The following is a 19,021-nucleotide window of genomic DNA, read 5'->3' as shown; positions in this document are numbered from 1 at the left end:
AGTTATCAGTATAAGACAACAACTTGGAATGAAAGCTATCGATGCAACAGAGTTGAAAATCTCCTAAGAGGCAAAGGCATATAAATTGTTATGTAAATTTGATCAATGGCAAGTTCTTGCCCTCGCTTTGTTGCTCAAGTTTTGAGTGAATGCCCAGACCAGATTCCTCCAAGTCAAATAAAGTTAACTTTAAGTTTCATGACCATGAGGAAAACCCACAGACTGAAGTTATTTTTTCAAAATAATGTTAATGAATGATTATATTGAATTCCTACAGAAGATCCGATATTAAATATTAATACTCAGTATATACCGGAACTAATTAATTAGTAAACCTTAATATGTAAGTGACAACATTTTCAAACAAATAATACGAACAATAAATAAAGATTTTAATGTGATTCACACTTATCATTGGATTTTAATCCTTAAGACTTAGCAGTTTTCTCCAGTATTTTAACAGGTTAAATAAGTAGGTTGAAGGTTACTTAAAAAATCGACAATTTATTTAATTAAAAACAATATTTTCAATCAAAATTGCCATTAGGACAGACGATTCTCGACTGGCAAACAATTAAGACTATAAAGCTAGATAATTATATATTTACAATTTGTGCTGTTAAATACTGAATAAGGATAATTGTTCCTATTTGAGCACAAAATTAATCATTATTTAACTTAACCTAAATTATAAATATTTTACGTCTGATATTGTTTTTATTCATAAAAAATATCTCTTTAAACAGGTCAAGAGACTTTTTTACTTTAATCAACTATTGTAACAATTTTCAGTTCCTTGATTACAAAATGTAAAGCAAAGAATTGGACAACCATTGAGTATAAATTTATATTAAATATTTCTAATTCTTCATCTAGCCTATATCATTCTTAAAACAAGGTTAGCCAAGAGGGTTTTGACATTCCACACAAGTTCAAGGGATGCTTTAACTCCCCTGCACTTGACACTGGAATTTTAAAATTTATATTTATTTAACAAATAATAACTTATTAGTAAGAAAAAGTGTAAAAACGCTAGTAACTGATAGGATATAGTGAAAAACTTACAAATATTTCCTTTGGTCATTACATCTAATATACTGTTTACAAAAATCAGCTTTAATATTTTTTGCCTAAAAGTTAAAAAGCTTTTGTTTTCATACCTGAAAGTGAACCAATATTGTATAAAGATGAAATATTTAGGACAAAATGTTGCTGAAATACAATTAAAATTGTGTTAAAACAATTACATAGAGAATTTATTTTCTAAATATAATTTTTAAAGATTTAAACAATTTTTAAAATATTTACATACAATATAAAAATTAGCCTATACACTGTAAAAACAGCACCTTTCTAACTATAACAACATTCCTATACAACAGCAATGTACACTGTACATATAAAAAACACAAGAATATTTTAACGTACAAACTCTACTATTTACACATATCACTCGGCTTTGAAGACAAGAAAAAGATTTATCAACTTCACAATAAACAAACATACAGTAAACAATTCCTAAGACTCAAAGCTACAAGAAAAGCCAACCTATCATAAAAATAAAATTTGTATAGTTCTCTTATGCTATATAAAAATAATATCATTAAGTAAATGTTACTCTACTAAAAGTTAGGTTTATTGTCAATATAATATTATGATCAAGCTGAATGTACTTAATCAGAAAGCTACAAAGGTAATACAAAAATAGATCGAAATATAAAAAGATACAAAGTTGATTAAGTGAACAAGGAAAAGATAAATATGGAAGGGAAACTGGAAGACAGTAAAAAATAAGGAACACAATATGTAGTTGGGCCAATAGGCTAAAGGACAAAACACACCGGAATGTAAAACATGAAATAAATAGAGAAAAGCTGTACGACAAGCATCAAAATGTGATGTAGGATCGTTCTGGTAGATTTTGAGCTGGCAGAACTAATAAAAACATACACTTAATAAAATCAGCTAACTGTATAACAAACATGAAAAAATAACTAATAAACACCTTTGTTAAAACCACAATTTCGAATGTACTTACCCAAAAGCTATACAACTTTAATGCACTAGGAACATATTCTCGTTTAACAGTTCCACGTTTCAACATATTAAACCTAGAGTTTTAGTCATGACTGCCAGCTCGTAACTTAGGTAACTACGTCACTACTGACTAGCGTCCCGATTGGTGTTCCTTCAAACGTAAGGCAGGCAACATTCGTCTCTCAAACATGTCTTACAAAATCTTGATAAGTTCAATAATCTCAGATATTCACTAACATTATTGATTGGGTTTTAACATATTTTAGTTTACAAATTATTTTAAATGTATCAAAACTCATATTTTAATACATTTGTCAAAGAGTAATCAATGATTTAATAATTTGAAAATTAATTTGTATGACGCCCAAATGTTCGAACCCCCAAAAAAAAGTTTACTAGCAAAACATAAAAAGTACGCTTTATATAATTTGTATTAACAATAAGTAAATATTACTCACCACAATGTACGTTGTCAAGATGAAATTATTTAATTTTTTAATGATAAACGATGTTTTTAACACTTATCAATAACATTTCCTGAAAACTCTTAAAATTACTACGTCTTAGGCCCGGTTTCCCCAACTCATTTAAACTTAGTTTTAAGTTAAACGGCGATTTAAACTTAGTTTAACTTTGATTTGTGTTTCCCCAAATTTAAACTAGGTATTAATCTAAGTTCAAACTAAACCACCTGTCGACTTGGTTTAACTACTGGGGATAAAATAAACTGAGTTCAAATCAGTAAATTACAACAGTAACATAACCTCAAATCAAAACAAAAGTAGGTGTTAAAACAATAATAATTGAAGCAACTACAAATTCAATTCGACGAACATAGGCTTGGTTTAGGGCTAGCTTATAAGTTAAGTTTTATTTATATTTTAATTTATTGTGTTTATTAAGATCTTTGTTTGGTACATTTGATTTTATTTCAAATTAGGCTACTGTACTATTAATTGCAGTGTTTGCCCCTTAACTTAAATGGAAGAGTTAATAGACATTTTCGAAGAAGTAGAAGATGAAGAGTATGACACTTTAGGACCTAAAACAAGAGGGCCTACTAAAATAAGGGACAGAATTGGTCATTTCAATAAATTGAATGAATCTGAATTTGATAACAACTTATAATAACTTGATAACATAACCTTAAACAGTGATCGCTCTTTGCTGTCTGCTCTACTGAGTTGTAGCTTGTAGCGTAGCGTTGTGGTGGTTGTAGGAAACACTAGCCCAAAGCCCACCGAAGATTCCTTACAAATACACATTCAGGATTGCAAACCGCTCAAATTGCCGTTTATCTTAAACGAAGCCAGTAAAATGTTGGAGAAACCGAACACACATTTTAAACGGAGTTTAAAAATAAACTAGTTTATTATAAACCTAGTTTACACCATTTTGGGGAAACCGGGCCTAAGTAGCATACTTTTACCCCACCATCCTAACCTCCTCTACAGCATACTGCTTGACAAATGGTCCCAAACACTTTTTCTCTCATCTCAGCTTTTCCTCATCGCAGTAACTCTTGTGTTCAGTATGGTTGTCCTTACGCCCCTACCCTTAGTTGCCATACAATACCCAGGGGTGTAAAAACGTAGCAGCACCTGTGGGTGTATCAATGCAACAACCCCAGGTGTACCAATACGGGTGTACCAATGTTGCCTGCCTGTTATCACTATCTCTCTTATCACAGTGTAGTGAGCACGTATTGCCACTGCTGAGTGGCCGAACTTGAGTTGCACCTCTCCACAGTCAGTCCTACCGTCCGACTGTTGGCTGAGTCTAGACACAGCGTGAGTCTCGCGTGCTTCATTAGACCGTTCTTGGACACCCACGTCTGCCAACAGTAAAGTCGTAAGTAATAACAGTGTAAACATAAAAAAAGGACATAATTTTGTTTAGTTTAACATAACTTAAATTTTTTTAACCACTTTAGATTGAAAATACGTCACAACATTCACAACCAACTAACTTTAAACAAACTTTTAAATAAACTCTAATCTATTTACTTTAGCAACTAAATCAACGCTAACCTGTTCAATGCCGTTGTTGCAGGGCTTCATGACTACGGTGGAGCCTGGATTAGTGTCTGTGAGTGTCAGACACATCTCGCTGTGTCGCAACAGTCCGCCAGCTGTCAGTGTCCACTCTTGGTTACCACCAGTGCCATGGCAAGGATAGACACCAACAGTACCGAGCGCCACGTGTCCCATAGTGTCCAGACACCACGGCCCCTGTTGCAGCGACCCTACAGCCATGTCTGCCATAGAGGGAACCTTCAGCTCCGGGTAGACGTGTTGCAGATACCATTTGAACGGTTTACATTGCAGCCGCTCTCGCATCTCTAGTCGGTCGCTGATACTGTAGAAACAGACAGGCTTATTTGTTTAAATATTCTGGTGTTCAATTCGTTTGAAAGAGAATTGGGAAGGGAACCAATAGAGTATCTTTAGAGAAAGTTATAATAAAGTAAAACCTTTTGGCTTGGAATAGACAATGGTAAAAACATAGTGGGAATGTCTTCTTCACCTGAAAAGACTTTATTTTCTATGGAGATAAGTGGACATACAGATTAAAAGTAGTCCCAAACCACCAGCTTGCAGCTTTGAACTTAGCAAAAAGCCACTAAGGTGGGCACAATCCTGTGTTTCAGAACAGAAGCATTATGCTATAATCACAAGAGCAGCTGCGCACCTACCTAGAAACTTGATGTAATTTTTAGAAAAGCTATCCTAAACCCCTTTGTTTAGTTTATTTCAATTACAAAATTGTTCAATTGCAACACAATGTGAGGCAATATTAAAATACATTAATAAACATATGTCCCCAAAAATTATATTTCCACTCAAAACTCAAAATAGAAAATTTTGAAAAAAACAAAACTTTCTCAATACATTGTATAGGGGGAGAAAGTAAAAATCACACTCACTCTCCAAATGGTATGCTCTTGGCCAGAGGAACGGCAGCGTAGTAGTACTTCTTGTAGTCGTCCATCCACACCTCGGCAGCTCTACGAGTATTCCGAGCGAACACATTGCCACTACCACCGGGAAATGTGTAGGGGTGTCGCTTGCGGAAAACATGGCCTACCCTACTGCAGGGGATGATCTCAAGACTACCCCCACATTGCCACACACGGAATGATATCTCTGTAATAGATGGAGAAATTAACTTACGTAAAGTGTTTCAAATATTCTGTTGGACCGTTTTTTGAATATACCTTGAACCAATGGAATACGTTATGGAATTCTGTCTCTGGTTGATTGGGAGTCTCATATTGTTAACAATATTTTCGGTTCTGGAATCTGACCGCCTTCTATGGTGAGATATTACAAGTTTACAAACCTACCAAAAGTTGAAAAGTCAAAAAGAGTCCAAGGCAAATCACACACAGTCATAAAATGAAACAAAGGTTTTCTAATGAAAACAAGGAAAAAATATCATCACTGTCTCAAAACAGCATATGGAATTTGTAAAGCAAAGCAAAGGGTAGGGCAAGACAGTTTATGATTGGGATTCACAACTACTCTTTTAGTAGTTCTGAATGAATATTGTTTTATTAAGCGTATTATGAATGAACATTGAAGAGATATAAAATTGATCTACATGTAAAGAAAGTATGTATCTTACACAATTCAATTATTAATAATTAATTAGTTCTCAATAAGTTACACTGATATTTTTTAGCATGGCTCTAACATCCTTGACGTTTTTCTTTTCAACTGACTATTATGTTAACAAAATATTCAAAATAATCTAAAGGGACATTGAAAAGCAAAACATAGGTTTTGAAGGTAATAACTAATAACAACTATAAAATTTTACTAAGACAATAAACTATAAACGTTGCCAACACCTTATAAAGACATAATTGGATGCTTGGGATAAACTAAAACCTCTTAACAAGTCATTTGATGGGAACATTTTGAGTAATGAGTTTATCCGTGGTTATCTGCCATGTCAAAGTATAATTTATTATTTATTTACATTAACAAATCCTAAGTTAGGATTATTTTCTTTGTTCAATTTTACAAAATACCGTAGATTATATTATTTTCATAAATGCATCCAAAATCGTGATCAATTACAACATTGTCAAAGGTAGATAGATAATAAATACACAATAAACATTTAAAATTAAATTGTTAAAATTATTTTGTATTAAATGATAACTAATTGTCATAATATTATTTAACTGGAATGAATAACAGGACTCCAGAACCAGAAGTACGTTTTTAAATTGGATAAAAGTGTAAAATAATTTAATCATCTCAGCTTATAACTTTAAAAATATTGCAGTAAAATAATGCGGTTTGTGAGCTAAAATATTATCTACAAAGCTATTGTTTAGGGACCTGTTTCGTAGACTAACTGATATTTATGGGGTAAAAAGACCAGATGGCATAAGGCCAACTGCTATTTTTCAAATAGTTATAAATTATGGACGGGGAGGAAAATAAGCACAATGTTTTATAAAATTTACCAGATATGAAACTTATTTCCTGCAAAACATGATTTCCGTGTGTCAGAGTTTGGTTTTACATTTTAAATAAATAAATCTAATTTTAATTCATTTTCTTATAAATATTTTGGCCTCTTTTAAATGAAAATCTGTTTATACACTAGGAGACTCGCACCTGTACCTGTAAAAAGAGTAGGAGACTGTAGGAGACTGCTGTACCTGTAAAAAGGAAGGGGGGAGCAGGGGAGGGCATCGGCATCCAGTGCTCAAAAGATTTCAGGCCATAAGTATTTTTTGTCATATTATTAAATTATTTCTACAATCTAATTATATTTGTTATTCAATATTGGCAGTGAGTTTTATGGCTCCACTAGCATTTTCCTTCTTCAGTCAATACCAATTGCAGACAATACCTGAATTTGTAAGTACATATACAGTGGAGCTTGTTGGCCAAATTTTCTTAATTTTTAACTCTTTAGGAGAAGTATATAAAAATGTAAAGCCTTCTTACAAAACAACAACCTAAGCAATTTTTTTAACACATTCACTTTAAAATTGGTAGGCTAAACAAAATTAAGGGAGTAGTACTATTTACAACAAATGGCTCTGTAGATATTGCATTAAATATAACTTCAAGAACTTAAGTTTATTTTTTCAGGAAGATAAAAAAAGAAAGCAGCCTATCAATGCTAAATATATTGAGCATTAATGTGTCGTATAAGAAAACTTGACAGGATTGAGAACTTTGTTAAATCAGTGAGCAACTATTAGGTAGAACATATAAGATAGAATGAGTTGTACTGAGAAGACTGCAAAAGGAGATTGATAGAAATGGAAATAAATAAGAGATCCTTGATTGTAAAATTTAATTTTAAATTTTAATTTGTTGGGAATGCTTAGTAAAGGAAAATCTCCATACGAAACCTCTCAGAAAGTAATATGTATTTAGATGTGCATTAGTATGCTTCAAAGGGTACGATAAATTTTAAAACTATATAAAGAAATAGAATAAACATTCTTTTCATTAGAATATTGAAATTGAAATCTTAAAATAAATCAAATCTAATTATAAGTTTTAATTTAAAAAGTACTAGACAAAGAGCCCTAAAACCCAACGTTTGTACATTTTAATCACTGAATATAAGATTGACAAATTAGAGTTGAAAAACTTTTTTCTAGACCCGGCTTTGCATTGGTTCAGTGCCAATTGTATATATTAATTACTTTTCCTTCTAAAGTCACTGTACTTGAATTACCACTATAACTTTGCTGAAGTGAGGAAGGGAGGGGGGTCAATAAAACCATTCCCAACTTCAACTTCTCAACCCATTGTTGGTCACAAAGCCTTTTCACAGTCCTGCCCTTGCACAATACAGATAGTGACTGAATTTTTGTCTTGCCCTAATTAAATACACTGAAATATCCATAAAATAATCATGTATTGCTGTTTAAAACAATGCATTAGCCTCTTATTTGTTATTGAAAACTGGACTATTCATTTGTATTGAAAAATTAAAAACAAAATTTTTTATAGACCAAGATTGAGCTGTATGACACTACACTGTATTTTTACGTGTTTTTACCTGTGCTGTTAAGCCTATAGGCATGTAAAGCATAACACAAAAATAATAATAGAACACTAACTGAAATATAAAAAACCAAGTGATTCTATTTCCTTCCTGATATGAAACTAGGTTTTTATAGTCATTAGAAATAAATATTTAGAGGCCTCAAAGAGAATCTTTTGCATTCCTTTTAGTAAAGGAAATAAATTCTATTCACAAGTTTAATTTTGAGCAATAAATTAATTTCTATAACTTGATACACGATTTTAAATTCTACCTATTGCCGCAGATGAGATAATCCAGCCACGATTTAGAGTTAAAATGTAAAACTAGAGTTTTACATAAAAAGTTAGTTCACCACTTAAAAGATTGAATAAATTTAGTCAGTTTACCCAAGTTTTCTCCTCCCCAGACGTCCATCTTCATGTCGTATTTTCCCAACTTCTCAAAGTAGTGTTTGTTGATGGTGAACAGTCCACCAGCGATCATTGGTGTTCTACAACAAAAATTTAATTGAAAATATGCCTCAAGGTACAATCTATCGCAATAGACAATAGAATAATCTTTATTGACATTTTCGTTGAGAACGGTATATGCGTCAGACTTGTACTTACCAATGCAATAACACTTTTTTTACAAAAATATTAGTTTCGAGCACATGCAAACATAATAGTATATGCTAAGAATTGAATTACATAAATGCGTTCATTTTTTACCTCAAATAAGTTGTCCCCTTAAGTATACTCAGTGTAAATGGAAATATTGATTTTGGAGAACATTTTGAAATAAAAACCAAAATATGCAAACATGGTAAGTTTATCAGAAAGTCCTATTAAAGACATTTTTTCCCACCAATTATTTCCAGCTGATTGGAAATAGCTGGGTAGTTCAGTGATTAAAGTGTTCACCAAGTAAACATTAAGTTGCTTGTTTGATCCTGAGAAAAATGTGTAACTTTTTTATGGTTCGATACTGGACCCAGTTGTCTTTGATCTATGGGCAGTCAGTAACAAAGCTACACAGATCATCTCACACCATTCTACACTCATCCCTCACTAATATGTGGGTTAAAATACGCACATAAGTGGCGTACCCATCACAAATAATAATGATATGGATAATAATTTGCATTTTAATCCTTGGCTAGTTGACGTCCACACTCTATAAATTATGGCAAACTTTGGACAGTTAGAAGGGTAAAAGAATATTAGGGGCTTTTGTAGGTTGCTGTATAATTGTTCACTACTAACTATCACAAACGCTCTAAACTAAAAATCTGTAGATAACTTTTAAAAATCAAAATTTTAAAATCTGAAAATTTGTTTATTTTAATGGAATGATGAGTAAAGGATGAGTATTGCAACAACTAGAAGATAGTTTTGATCCTGATTAGGATCATATGGTGTTAAGACATTTCTTAAAAACCCAAAAATGAAGCTTCTGTGTCTAGTTTTTAACCACAAAAAGTTACTGACTTTTCCTACTATTAACCTTATGATTACCAGTCAAGGACCACATCTACTATAGCTCTATCTACTATATACTATAGCACTATAGCTGTACCTATACACTATTAATTCTTTGGGGTTGATACACTTTTTATTTATTGATGAGTAATTTTTTGAATTTTTCAAACACCACATACCTGATAGGCATTGAAGGATCTTTTGCCCTCTTCTTGCGTTGTTCAGCAGTTAGGTATTCCCACTTGAACACCAAGTTCCAGTCGAACCCGCCTCTGAGGTCTGGGGAAGCTCCAATGTAGTGGAATGTGTCCATTGATATCACGTCGATGATCGGACTGACCACTCTTGTTGGGTCCTAGATGGCACAAGAGTATATAGATAGTTACATCATAGGGATATTAAGATATTTTAGAAGTTGTGCTCTGTTACGTCTTTGAAGATGGCTAACTGGAACAAGGCCAGTGTCAGCTACAGTTATATTACATTACTATATTACATTACATTATTATATTACTTCGTAGCCCACAATATTCACTCATTCTACACTCATCTCCATTCATACTTGGCTTAAAATACCTATTTTGTATGGTCACCATTTCATTTCATTGAAAAGTATAAAGTATTGTGATGAATTTACTTCTAATGATTTGCAAAAATTATAATGTTTTCTCTCCTTTAAAAATTAAATTGTACATTGTTTTGGAAATCTGTATGTAATATCTACAATATGTATTCTCGTGCATGTCTTCTTTCATCATTCACTAAAATTTACAAGGAAGATTCCTTGCAGTTGCATTTGAGTCAGTACTATAGAAAATGCCACTGGCATATACTTTTGAATAACCCACCTCAGCTACCCTCTCCAGGAGGGGTTCCAGCCACTCCTTGTTGCATTCTACATGGGAGTCCAGGAATGTGAGGACTTCAGCTGTTGCTGCCTCCGCTCCCTTCACCCGGGACCTCATGAGTCCTGTGGGAATATAGGGAATAGCATTCGGGATAGCAAGGAAAATAGATCAATTGAAACTACACAAACTGATAGAATAGTTAATCAGTTTAATCAATTACATTGTGGTCGCAACTAATGTAACTGACTGTTAACAAATGGTACATAGTGATCAAAGGAAACTAATTATCTCACTGTAACTGATTAGACAATCCTTTGACTAATTAGTGTAAATATTATTTCTAATTATAAAGCGATACTAGTTATTTTACCTGTGAATATTAATGTCATTTAACTGTGAATATTTCTGATACATTTAAGTTTCAAAGCTCATTTCAATGGAGAGGTGACGACAGTTTTTCAGTAATTCTCATTCAATTTTGTACTGAAAATTTTTAAAAAGGTATTTTTCCAAAAACATTACAAGGGCTGCTATTAATTTTATTTTCATGTTTCATAAAAGGAAACATATTTAGTTTTAACCAAAGTATACTTATTGTTTTTGAGGTTAAGTTAATTTTCTTATGCTTTTGAAAATAAAGTCCCAAACTCTAGGTGTGATATTATTTAATGTTATTGTTAGGCAAACCGATAGTAATAAATTAAACACCTAAGAATCTAACATATTTGTCCCAAGTGGAAAAAAAACATGAAGCATTATTTTTTTTCAGATGGGCACTGTAACTTATTCAGCTTCTAAGTAATTTTAATTTTGCTACTACACTTAACGAAAAATATAGTTTGTTTCTATGTATAAACATTAGAAAAATAGTTAAAATTGATATGTAAAAAGTTGAGTACCATAATGTGTAATACAGCAAGATATATTTGTAAATATTTTTATATGTTTTTGAAATTTCTGAGAAAACTACTTTGAACTTCTCAAGTGATGGAGAATTAATAAATTATTCTCACTCAAGTATGTTATAAGTCAAAAGCAGAACTTTTCACATTGATAGATATGCATCACATCAAGCAATGCAGTTTTCAACAAAAAGTAGTGACAAATGTTTTTCACAGGAGATTCCAAGTTAGTCAACAACTGGCGCAAGAAAACAGTTGTGATTCTGTTGCAAAGTTTGTTACAGTCTGTGAAAGTCGTACCTTCCCTCTGGTTGTTACGGATGAGTCTCACTTTCTGGATCTTCGCCAGTTCTTCACCGTCGGACGCTGAAAATGTAACAGGAAATGTGAATGTTGAAACTTAAACAAAGCGTAAACAAGAAACAGGAATAAGTTGTAAAATTGTTGTTTTTTGGAACAGTGGCAGTAAGTGCAAAGTTTCCATACATGTGCATTTATAAAGTTTGTGTTAATCATAGATTATTACTAATTGTTATTTTTATTGTACATTATATAATTTTTAACGGGTATTACTGTTGTAGTAAATGTCTGAATAATGTACGCACATATCCAAAGCCATAGTAATTTAAACTAATGGTCGAAAACTCGACAAAAAATATGTAATGTACAGACTTCTCTATTTTCACCCTACGCTGTAAATAAAACATGTGATTGGAATTCCTTAGCCTATATTCATGTGATTTTCTGTTTATATTGCGTTGTTATTTCGTCATCAGCCCATAAGGCCCAATAAGGTCCATGTTATTCATTTTAATTAAAATTTATTTTTGTGCTTATTTTTGAATTTATGAAGGGATTCTGCACATTTACAGGAAAATATCTTTCCAACAATATGCGTAAATTTTCCCTGCGATACACACAAGCTGAGAAAAAAGGTTTTAAAGAAACATGCTTGCCTATTAATACATAGATTGCAAAATTGACTCTTAAAATAGTTCACCTAAGATACACTGGTCAGATGTTTGACAATATTATAATATTTAGTTTTGTATTTCTTGTATGCAAAAGAATTAGATTACGGTCATTTAAACCTATAAGGAGTAAATAAACCCGTAGGAAAACCATGAATATATTTTTGTTTAAGTTCGACAAAAACGTTTGAGTTGAGGTTTAAGTACTTACGATGATCGCTAAAGTCATCCACCAAAATGATCTCTTTCAGCAAATGCTCCGGACTTCTGTTGAGAACACTGAAAATAAGAATAGAAAATCAGCATGAAAATTATACGTGTCTAATCAATTGGAAAGGTCAAATCCTAGCACCAAAATACAATCATCCGATAGTTCGGAGACCAAAAAATTTTATGAATCAAGACACAAATTCGTCTAAAAGCAAGAAATAACTCTTTTTAATACAGGTTTTGTTATTGCTTCATCATAAACCTTTACCTAAGTACGTATTTTTACCTATACGTCGAATTTTTTTGAATTCAACGTTACATTCACATTCCCCCCCTTTTCCCCCCTGCCCCCAACTTATTTTTTTTAAATAGCAAGGTACCCCTTGTGACATATCAAATAAAAGAGCATAAAAAAATGTTTGATGAAAAAAAATTGAAAATCGGTTCATAAATGTGAGAGATATTCCCCCCTCCCCCCACCGGAACTTAATTTTTTTTAATAGCAAGGTACCCCTTGTGACATGTCAAATGAAAGAGCATGAAAAAAGAAAATGTTTGGTGAAAAAAAATTAAAATCGGCTTATGAATTTGTGAGATAATCCCCCCCCCCTTACCCATAACTTGTTTTTTAATAGCAAGGTACCCGCCCTTGTGACATATCAAATGAAAAATAAATTTCACGAAACATTTTCTTTTGCAATGCTCTTTCATTTGATATGTCACAAGGAGTACCTTGCTATTTTAAAAAAATAAGTTGGGGGCAGGGGGGAAAAGGGGGGGAATGTGAATGTAACGTTGAATTAAAAAAAATTGTGCCCCCTACGTCAATAGATGATTCCCGCAAACTGCATATTTCTGTCTATTGCGGTTTTTACATCAATAAAGATGCAAGTTTAAAAAAAAACACCCTGTATATATATATTATTTAATATATGTGTCCGTTAGCGCGATAACTCAAGCAAAAATGATCAGATTTTGATATATATATATATATATGAAAAATAGAAAAATAGGGCTACTATATATAAATAAAGATTAAACATTAATAAACTTAGTACCCAAGTAATTTTAATTTTAATAAATAATTTTACTTGGGTACTAAGTTTATTAATGTTTAATCAAAAATTGAAAATCTGTTCATAAATGTGAGAGATATTCCCCCCTCCCCCCACCGGAACTTAATTTTTTTTAATAGCAAGGTACCCCTTGTGACATATCAAATGAAAGAGCATGAAAAAAGAAAATGTTTGGTGAAAAAAAATTAAAATAGGCTCATGAATTTGTGAGATAATCCATCCCCCTTACCCATAACTTGTTTTTTAATAGCAAGGTACCCGCCCTTGTGACATATCAAATGAAAAATAAATTTCACGAAACATTTTCTTTTGCAATGCTCTTTCATTTGATATGTCACAAGGAGTACCTTGCTATTAAAAAAAATAAGTTCCGGGGGGGGAATATCTCTCACATTTATGAACCGATTTTCAATTTTATTTCATCAAATATTTTCTTTTTTTATGCTCTTTTATTTGATATGTCACAAGGGGTACCTTGCTGTTTAAAAACATTAAGTTGGGGGCAGGGGGGGGAAAGGGGGGGAATGTGAATGTAACGTTGAATTCAAAACAATTGGGCCCCCTACGTCAATAGATGATTCCCGCAAACTGCATATTTCTATCTATTGCGGTTTTTACATAAATAAAGATGAAAGTTTTTAAAAAAACACCCTATATATATATATATATATATATATATATGAGTTTGAACGGAGGGTGTTTTTGGCCTCTGGGGACCTCAAAACGAAAAAGTAAATCGGTCCTGGGCCAAGGTCTTACCATGCCACCTACGGTAATAGCTACTTCCATAAAAGGAAATTCGCTAAAATGCAAAAAATATGGTAAATGACTTAAGCTAAAGGCCTACTTATTCATACAACCTTGCAAAACATTGTGTTTAATCCGTAAAAATAAGAACGTGGATAAAAGCAACGTGAATGAAACGCTCGCTATGTTAGGGTATGCTATTTGTCTGACACAACCGTACTGAATATTGCATCGCAAGCGCCGCTCATAGACAAATGCCGCTGTTGAAACTACATACAAAATTATGTAAACTGAACTGCGTTGTAGCGTTGAATCGTTAAGCGACAGTAGCAGTTTCCACAGTATCAGTTTCCAAAAGTAGCAGTTTTCACAGTAGCAGTTTCCACAGTATCAGTTTCCAAAATTAGCAGTTTATTTCACAGTAGATGTTTCCAAAAGTAGCAGTTTCCAGAGTAGCAGTTTTCAGGGTAGCAGTTATCACAGTAGCAGTTTCCACAGTAGCAGTTACCACAGTAGCAGTTTCCTCAGAAGCAGTTTTCAGAGGAATAAATGCTGGATTTAAAAAAAATTGTCCATAGAGATTAGAACCAACTATGAGAAGATAAAACTGTGGGATTCTGTTATGACAATGGATATGACACAATCATGTTAAGTAAAACTAAAATTTCATAATCAAGTGTATTTTAAACTATGAATATTTTAATTACTTGGTAAAACTGTAACCAAAAGTCGTGCATAATTAATTGCAGTGTGCACAATTTGTATCCTAGTTCTGAAAAGAGATTAGTTTCATATAAACTAAATAAAAAAAAAATATATAAAATACATAAATTAATCAAATGAACAAAATAAATAAATTCGTATGACCATTATCTTATAAATATACTAGTATCAGCTACTTGATTTTTCAGTTTTAACAAAGTACACCAATGCCAACACTACTTAAAACATGTAAAACGTTATGATGAAATTGTACCCTTTACTATAGCCAACCTAATAACATTTTTGAAGATGGTATTAGTTTGTAGAAGGATATTCGGTCCCAAAAGAGGTTATCAGATTAAACATACACCATTTTATATATTTTAAATATTTTGCTAATGTATGTAAAGTATTGTTTTCGTCAAAATTTTTGAGTTTGAGTTTTGACTGGATCCGTTTTGTGTCCCCCTGAACACAAAAAAGTGGTTTTCGAAGTGATGCCTTTGTACAGAGCTACAAACCAAACCTGTAGTCCGATTTTGATCAAATTTGGTATAAAGGTACTAATCCATGGTAACCTCAGGTTTTTTCATTTTTCCGAAATTTTGATTATTAAATTTTGATTTTCCCATAACACACATAGAATAACGGGAAAATTGGATTTTCTCAAAAATGGCCCGAACAATTTTAGTAAAAATTTAGTAAGTTATAGTCCTTAAAATTCTAAACAAAAGGGCACAAATCCCATTTCCACAAAAATTACGGTTCAAAAGTTATTGCAACTTATGTTATTTTCCCATAAAAACCCCACAAAATAACAAAATAACAAAAAGCAGGAAAAAGCCGGTTTTGATTAAAATTAATGTGTTATAGTCCTTATAGTTCTAAACAAAATAGTGCTACCCCCGTTGCTGTAACAATTACGGTTCTAAGGTTATTGCAACTTTTGTGATTTTCCCAAGTATAGGTATAAAATAGCAAAGTTACTCCCACCACCCATGCTAAAGGTTGTTGACAAGCTTATGGGAAAAGTATGTGTCAGATTGCTGATACCGTTTATTCACTTTAAAACACCATAATTTCCAGTCATTTATTATAAAAATATTCATTGTTTCGCTTCTCATCACTTAGATATCTTTGTTTTGTTTTAGTATTTAGAGATAATGTATTTACTACCAAAAATATTACGTAACACAATATGTACTGAAAAAGAAAACGAGGGCTCTTATGTTTACAGTGCTTTGTACAGAAAACTGGAGAGCTATTGCATTGCGGCCCAAACTTCTGCCCCTGGGAAATAGAGGAAAAACAATTGTTCATGTTTGTAAAAAATAGTTGGCCTCAAGAGTCTGGGATTTAATCACAACAGACATTCCTTTTGTGAATTTTGGGTTTTTATTGCTTATATTAATGAAAAATTTACTTCTTCTATAGATATTTTGGTACCTGAAGCTTTCTCATTTGAAACTTTAAAGGCTGTATTAGGAATGTTATTATATATATTTTATGTTAAGAATACAAACAATTATAAGTAGCCTATATATTTAATAACTGATTTTACCTGTTAAGTTTTGTGCAGTAAGTACAGTAGCATTACTTATGTTTTATACTGTACTTGTATATTTTTATGTCAATCAAATCTGAGAAGCCTTTGTGGTTATATAATGTTTACAGTACTTTAATATAAATAACAACACATACCTAAAGTACACAATCGATGTTATAGCATGGAATCTTTGTTCGTGTTCAGAGGTGTCGTTTGGGTATTAATTTTGTAAACATGGCATTTAAGTGTTAGGGGGTTATGCTAAATGACTGCGGTGTGTTTTTAACTAGCATAAACAATCTTTAGTTTTTGAGATACAAATCCAAGAATTGCTCCATGAATTGTCGGAGGCGTGGCGAATATTTGACAACATCGGCATGCCTCAAAATTGTTATTGTAAAGGATTGTCCATGGTATACGGAACACACCAACTAGTTTAATAGCGTAGAATCCCATTTTAGTTATTTTACTTTACCGAAATCTTGCAGTAAACACCTAGTGTAGGGAACAAGCAAAGATAAAGTTAGCAACCCCATTCCTCTTTTTGGAAGTAGGGTCTTCCAGCTTAAATTTAGTTTTATGTCTCTACTTTGAATATACGAGTAGGTTACTTACGTTACCTCAAAGGCTCAAGGGTATTTTATTTGTTTTTGAAAAGGAAAAATTCGGTTGGGTCATATATCTTTACAATGAAAGGTTAGAGCATCAAACACTAGCGCTGCACTCGGGAGTTGCACTTTCTTTCCTAACAGTTCCAGGACAAACACATGCTTTTTTGGATTCGAACCTGGTTTAAACGCTTTTCGGAGTTATGCCTGGACAAACACATTCTTTTCGGATTAGTGCCTGAAAAAACTCTTAATTTGTGAGTGGATTTTCGTGCCTTTATTAGTGCACGGATGATTGCCTGGAAATGCAATTTTTCGGAAATGTGCACTAGCTTTGCTTTTTTCGGAGCTAAGCTATTTCGGAACAATGTATAGTTTCAGCACCCCACTTCACTCTCTAGCGGCACTACTAGTCACCATTGCCGCAACATCTAAAGTGCTCTCTATGTTACTCATACTTCCCTACACAACAGATAATAAAGTAAAGGTAGATATACCTGACAACAGTACGTAGCAGAGTGGACCGAGCTTCGTTGTGGAAGGTGATGATGACGCTAGTAGCTGGAAGATCGTCACGAAACTTCTTCTTTGTGCATCTGAAAATGAAAAATGTATTAGTAACCAAGCCATAAACTGCTAGAGGGTTACATTGAAATATTGTTCTAGGATTAAGGAAATTACATGTTTGAATAATCTGTGTCACTGTTAGCGATTTGTTGTGGAATCATGACTCTATGGAATAATGGAATAACATGGTAATTATCCATCTTCTACCACCTATCTTTGACTATCCAGTATCTAATAGTCAATGATATTACACATTGTTGAGCAAAATGTAAAAGTAATAACAGCTAGATATGTAAATATGCTAGATACTTTTTTAGCGAATTTCCCTATAGGGAAGTAGCTATTACCGTAGGTGGCACGGTAAGACCTAGACCCGGGACCGATTTACTTTTTCATTTTGATGTCCCCAGAGGCCAAAAACACCATTCGTTCAAATTTTTATATATGTATATATATATATATATATATATATATATATATATATATATAGACTTATATATATATATACGTCCGTGAACGCGATAACTTGAGTAATTTTTGTCCGATTTTGATGAAATTTGGTTTAAAGGTGTAAAGCGGGATAAACTTGAATGAGTTCGCGAACCAGCACGATCGGACCATGGGAACAGGGCTTTACGGGGGGTTTTATGGGGTAAAAATTGGTTTTTCTCACTTTTGACCCTCAAAACACAAAATTTCCCGATTTCTCTTTAGACCTTTTTAAAGAGCTTAAAAAAACAAATAATTTAGTATATAAAAGTATTTTTGTTCGATTATTAGTAACGGAGAAAATTAAAAAAATTGTAAATTTAAAATTCCCATGTTATTCTTATGGAGACTATTGTCAAATGTTGTAGTTTGCTTGTTTATGGATATATTTTGATCAAACTTGGCAAATTTATTTATTTTGTACTAAGCTATCAATATTTTTCTCAAAAACACACTTTATTACTTTCCTTGTAGCAGCAAACCTAGGTACTCGTTAAACCTTATGTTATTTTAATATATTTAACTGAAAATCAATTCAGACAAATGGAAATTCGCTTAGTCGGCAGGTTTGCTGCGGCGGGGTATTTGTTTTATTCTGAGCACAACTGTATGTGGTTTTTAAACGGCTGTAGATACAAATAATAAATACAACGGGCCAATCTGAATGCAACGTAGGTAACTTACGGTAACTTAAACCTCCATCACTGTTCATTTTGATGATCAAAAGTGTTACCTATAATAATATTGGAAATTTGCAAATCTTAAAATTTAGGTTAAAGAAACGACAAAAATTTCACTATAGAAAGGAAGATTATTTTTATAAACATT

General features: G+C 32.5%; 1 protein-coding gene across 1 annotated transcript in view; it reads right to left on the bottom strand.

Moving 5' to 3' along the window:
* Window positions 1-440: 440 nt before the first annotated feature.
* The window catches only part of LOC128988131 (polypeptide N-acetylgalactosaminyltransferase 2), a 243,364-nt gene continuing 224,783 nt past the window's right edge, over window positions 441-19,021 (bottom strand). Inside the window, exons 3-11 of the mRNA XM_054409351.1 lie at window positions 17,635-17,733; window positions 12,460-12,527; window positions 11,578-11,643; window positions 10,376-10,497; window positions 9,707-9,882; window positions 8,454-8,557; window positions 4,964-5,183; window positions 4,068-4,395; window positions 441-3,871 (exon numbers count right to left, since the gene is read on the bottom strand). Coding sequence (XP_054265326.1) covers window positions 3,722-3,871; window positions 4,068-4,395; window positions 4,964-5,183; window positions 8,454-8,557; window positions 9,707-9,882; window positions 10,376-10,497; window positions 11,578-11,643; window positions 12,460-12,527; window positions 17,635-17,733 — 1,333 coding nt within the window. The 3' untranslated portion in view covers window positions 441-3,721. The remainder of the gene's footprint in view (window positions 3,872-4,067; window positions 4,396-4,963; window positions 5,184-8,453; window positions 8,558-9,706; window positions 9,883-10,375; window positions 10,498-11,577; window positions 11,644-12,459; window positions 12,528-17,634; window positions 17,734-19,021) is intronic.

This window comes from Macrosteles quadrilineatus, unplaced genomic scaffold (assembly GCF_028750875.1).
Source record: "Macrosteles quadrilineatus isolate MER2022 unplaced genomic scaffold, UCM_ALF_1.0 Scaffold_2__2_contigs__length_208266976, whole genome shotgun sequence".
NCBI classification, from domain to species: domain Eukaryota; kingdom Metazoa; phylum Arthropoda; class Insecta; order Hemiptera; family Cicadellidae; genus Macrosteles; species Macrosteles quadrilineatus.
This window is presented reverse-complemented; position numbering and strand designations above follow the sequence as displayed.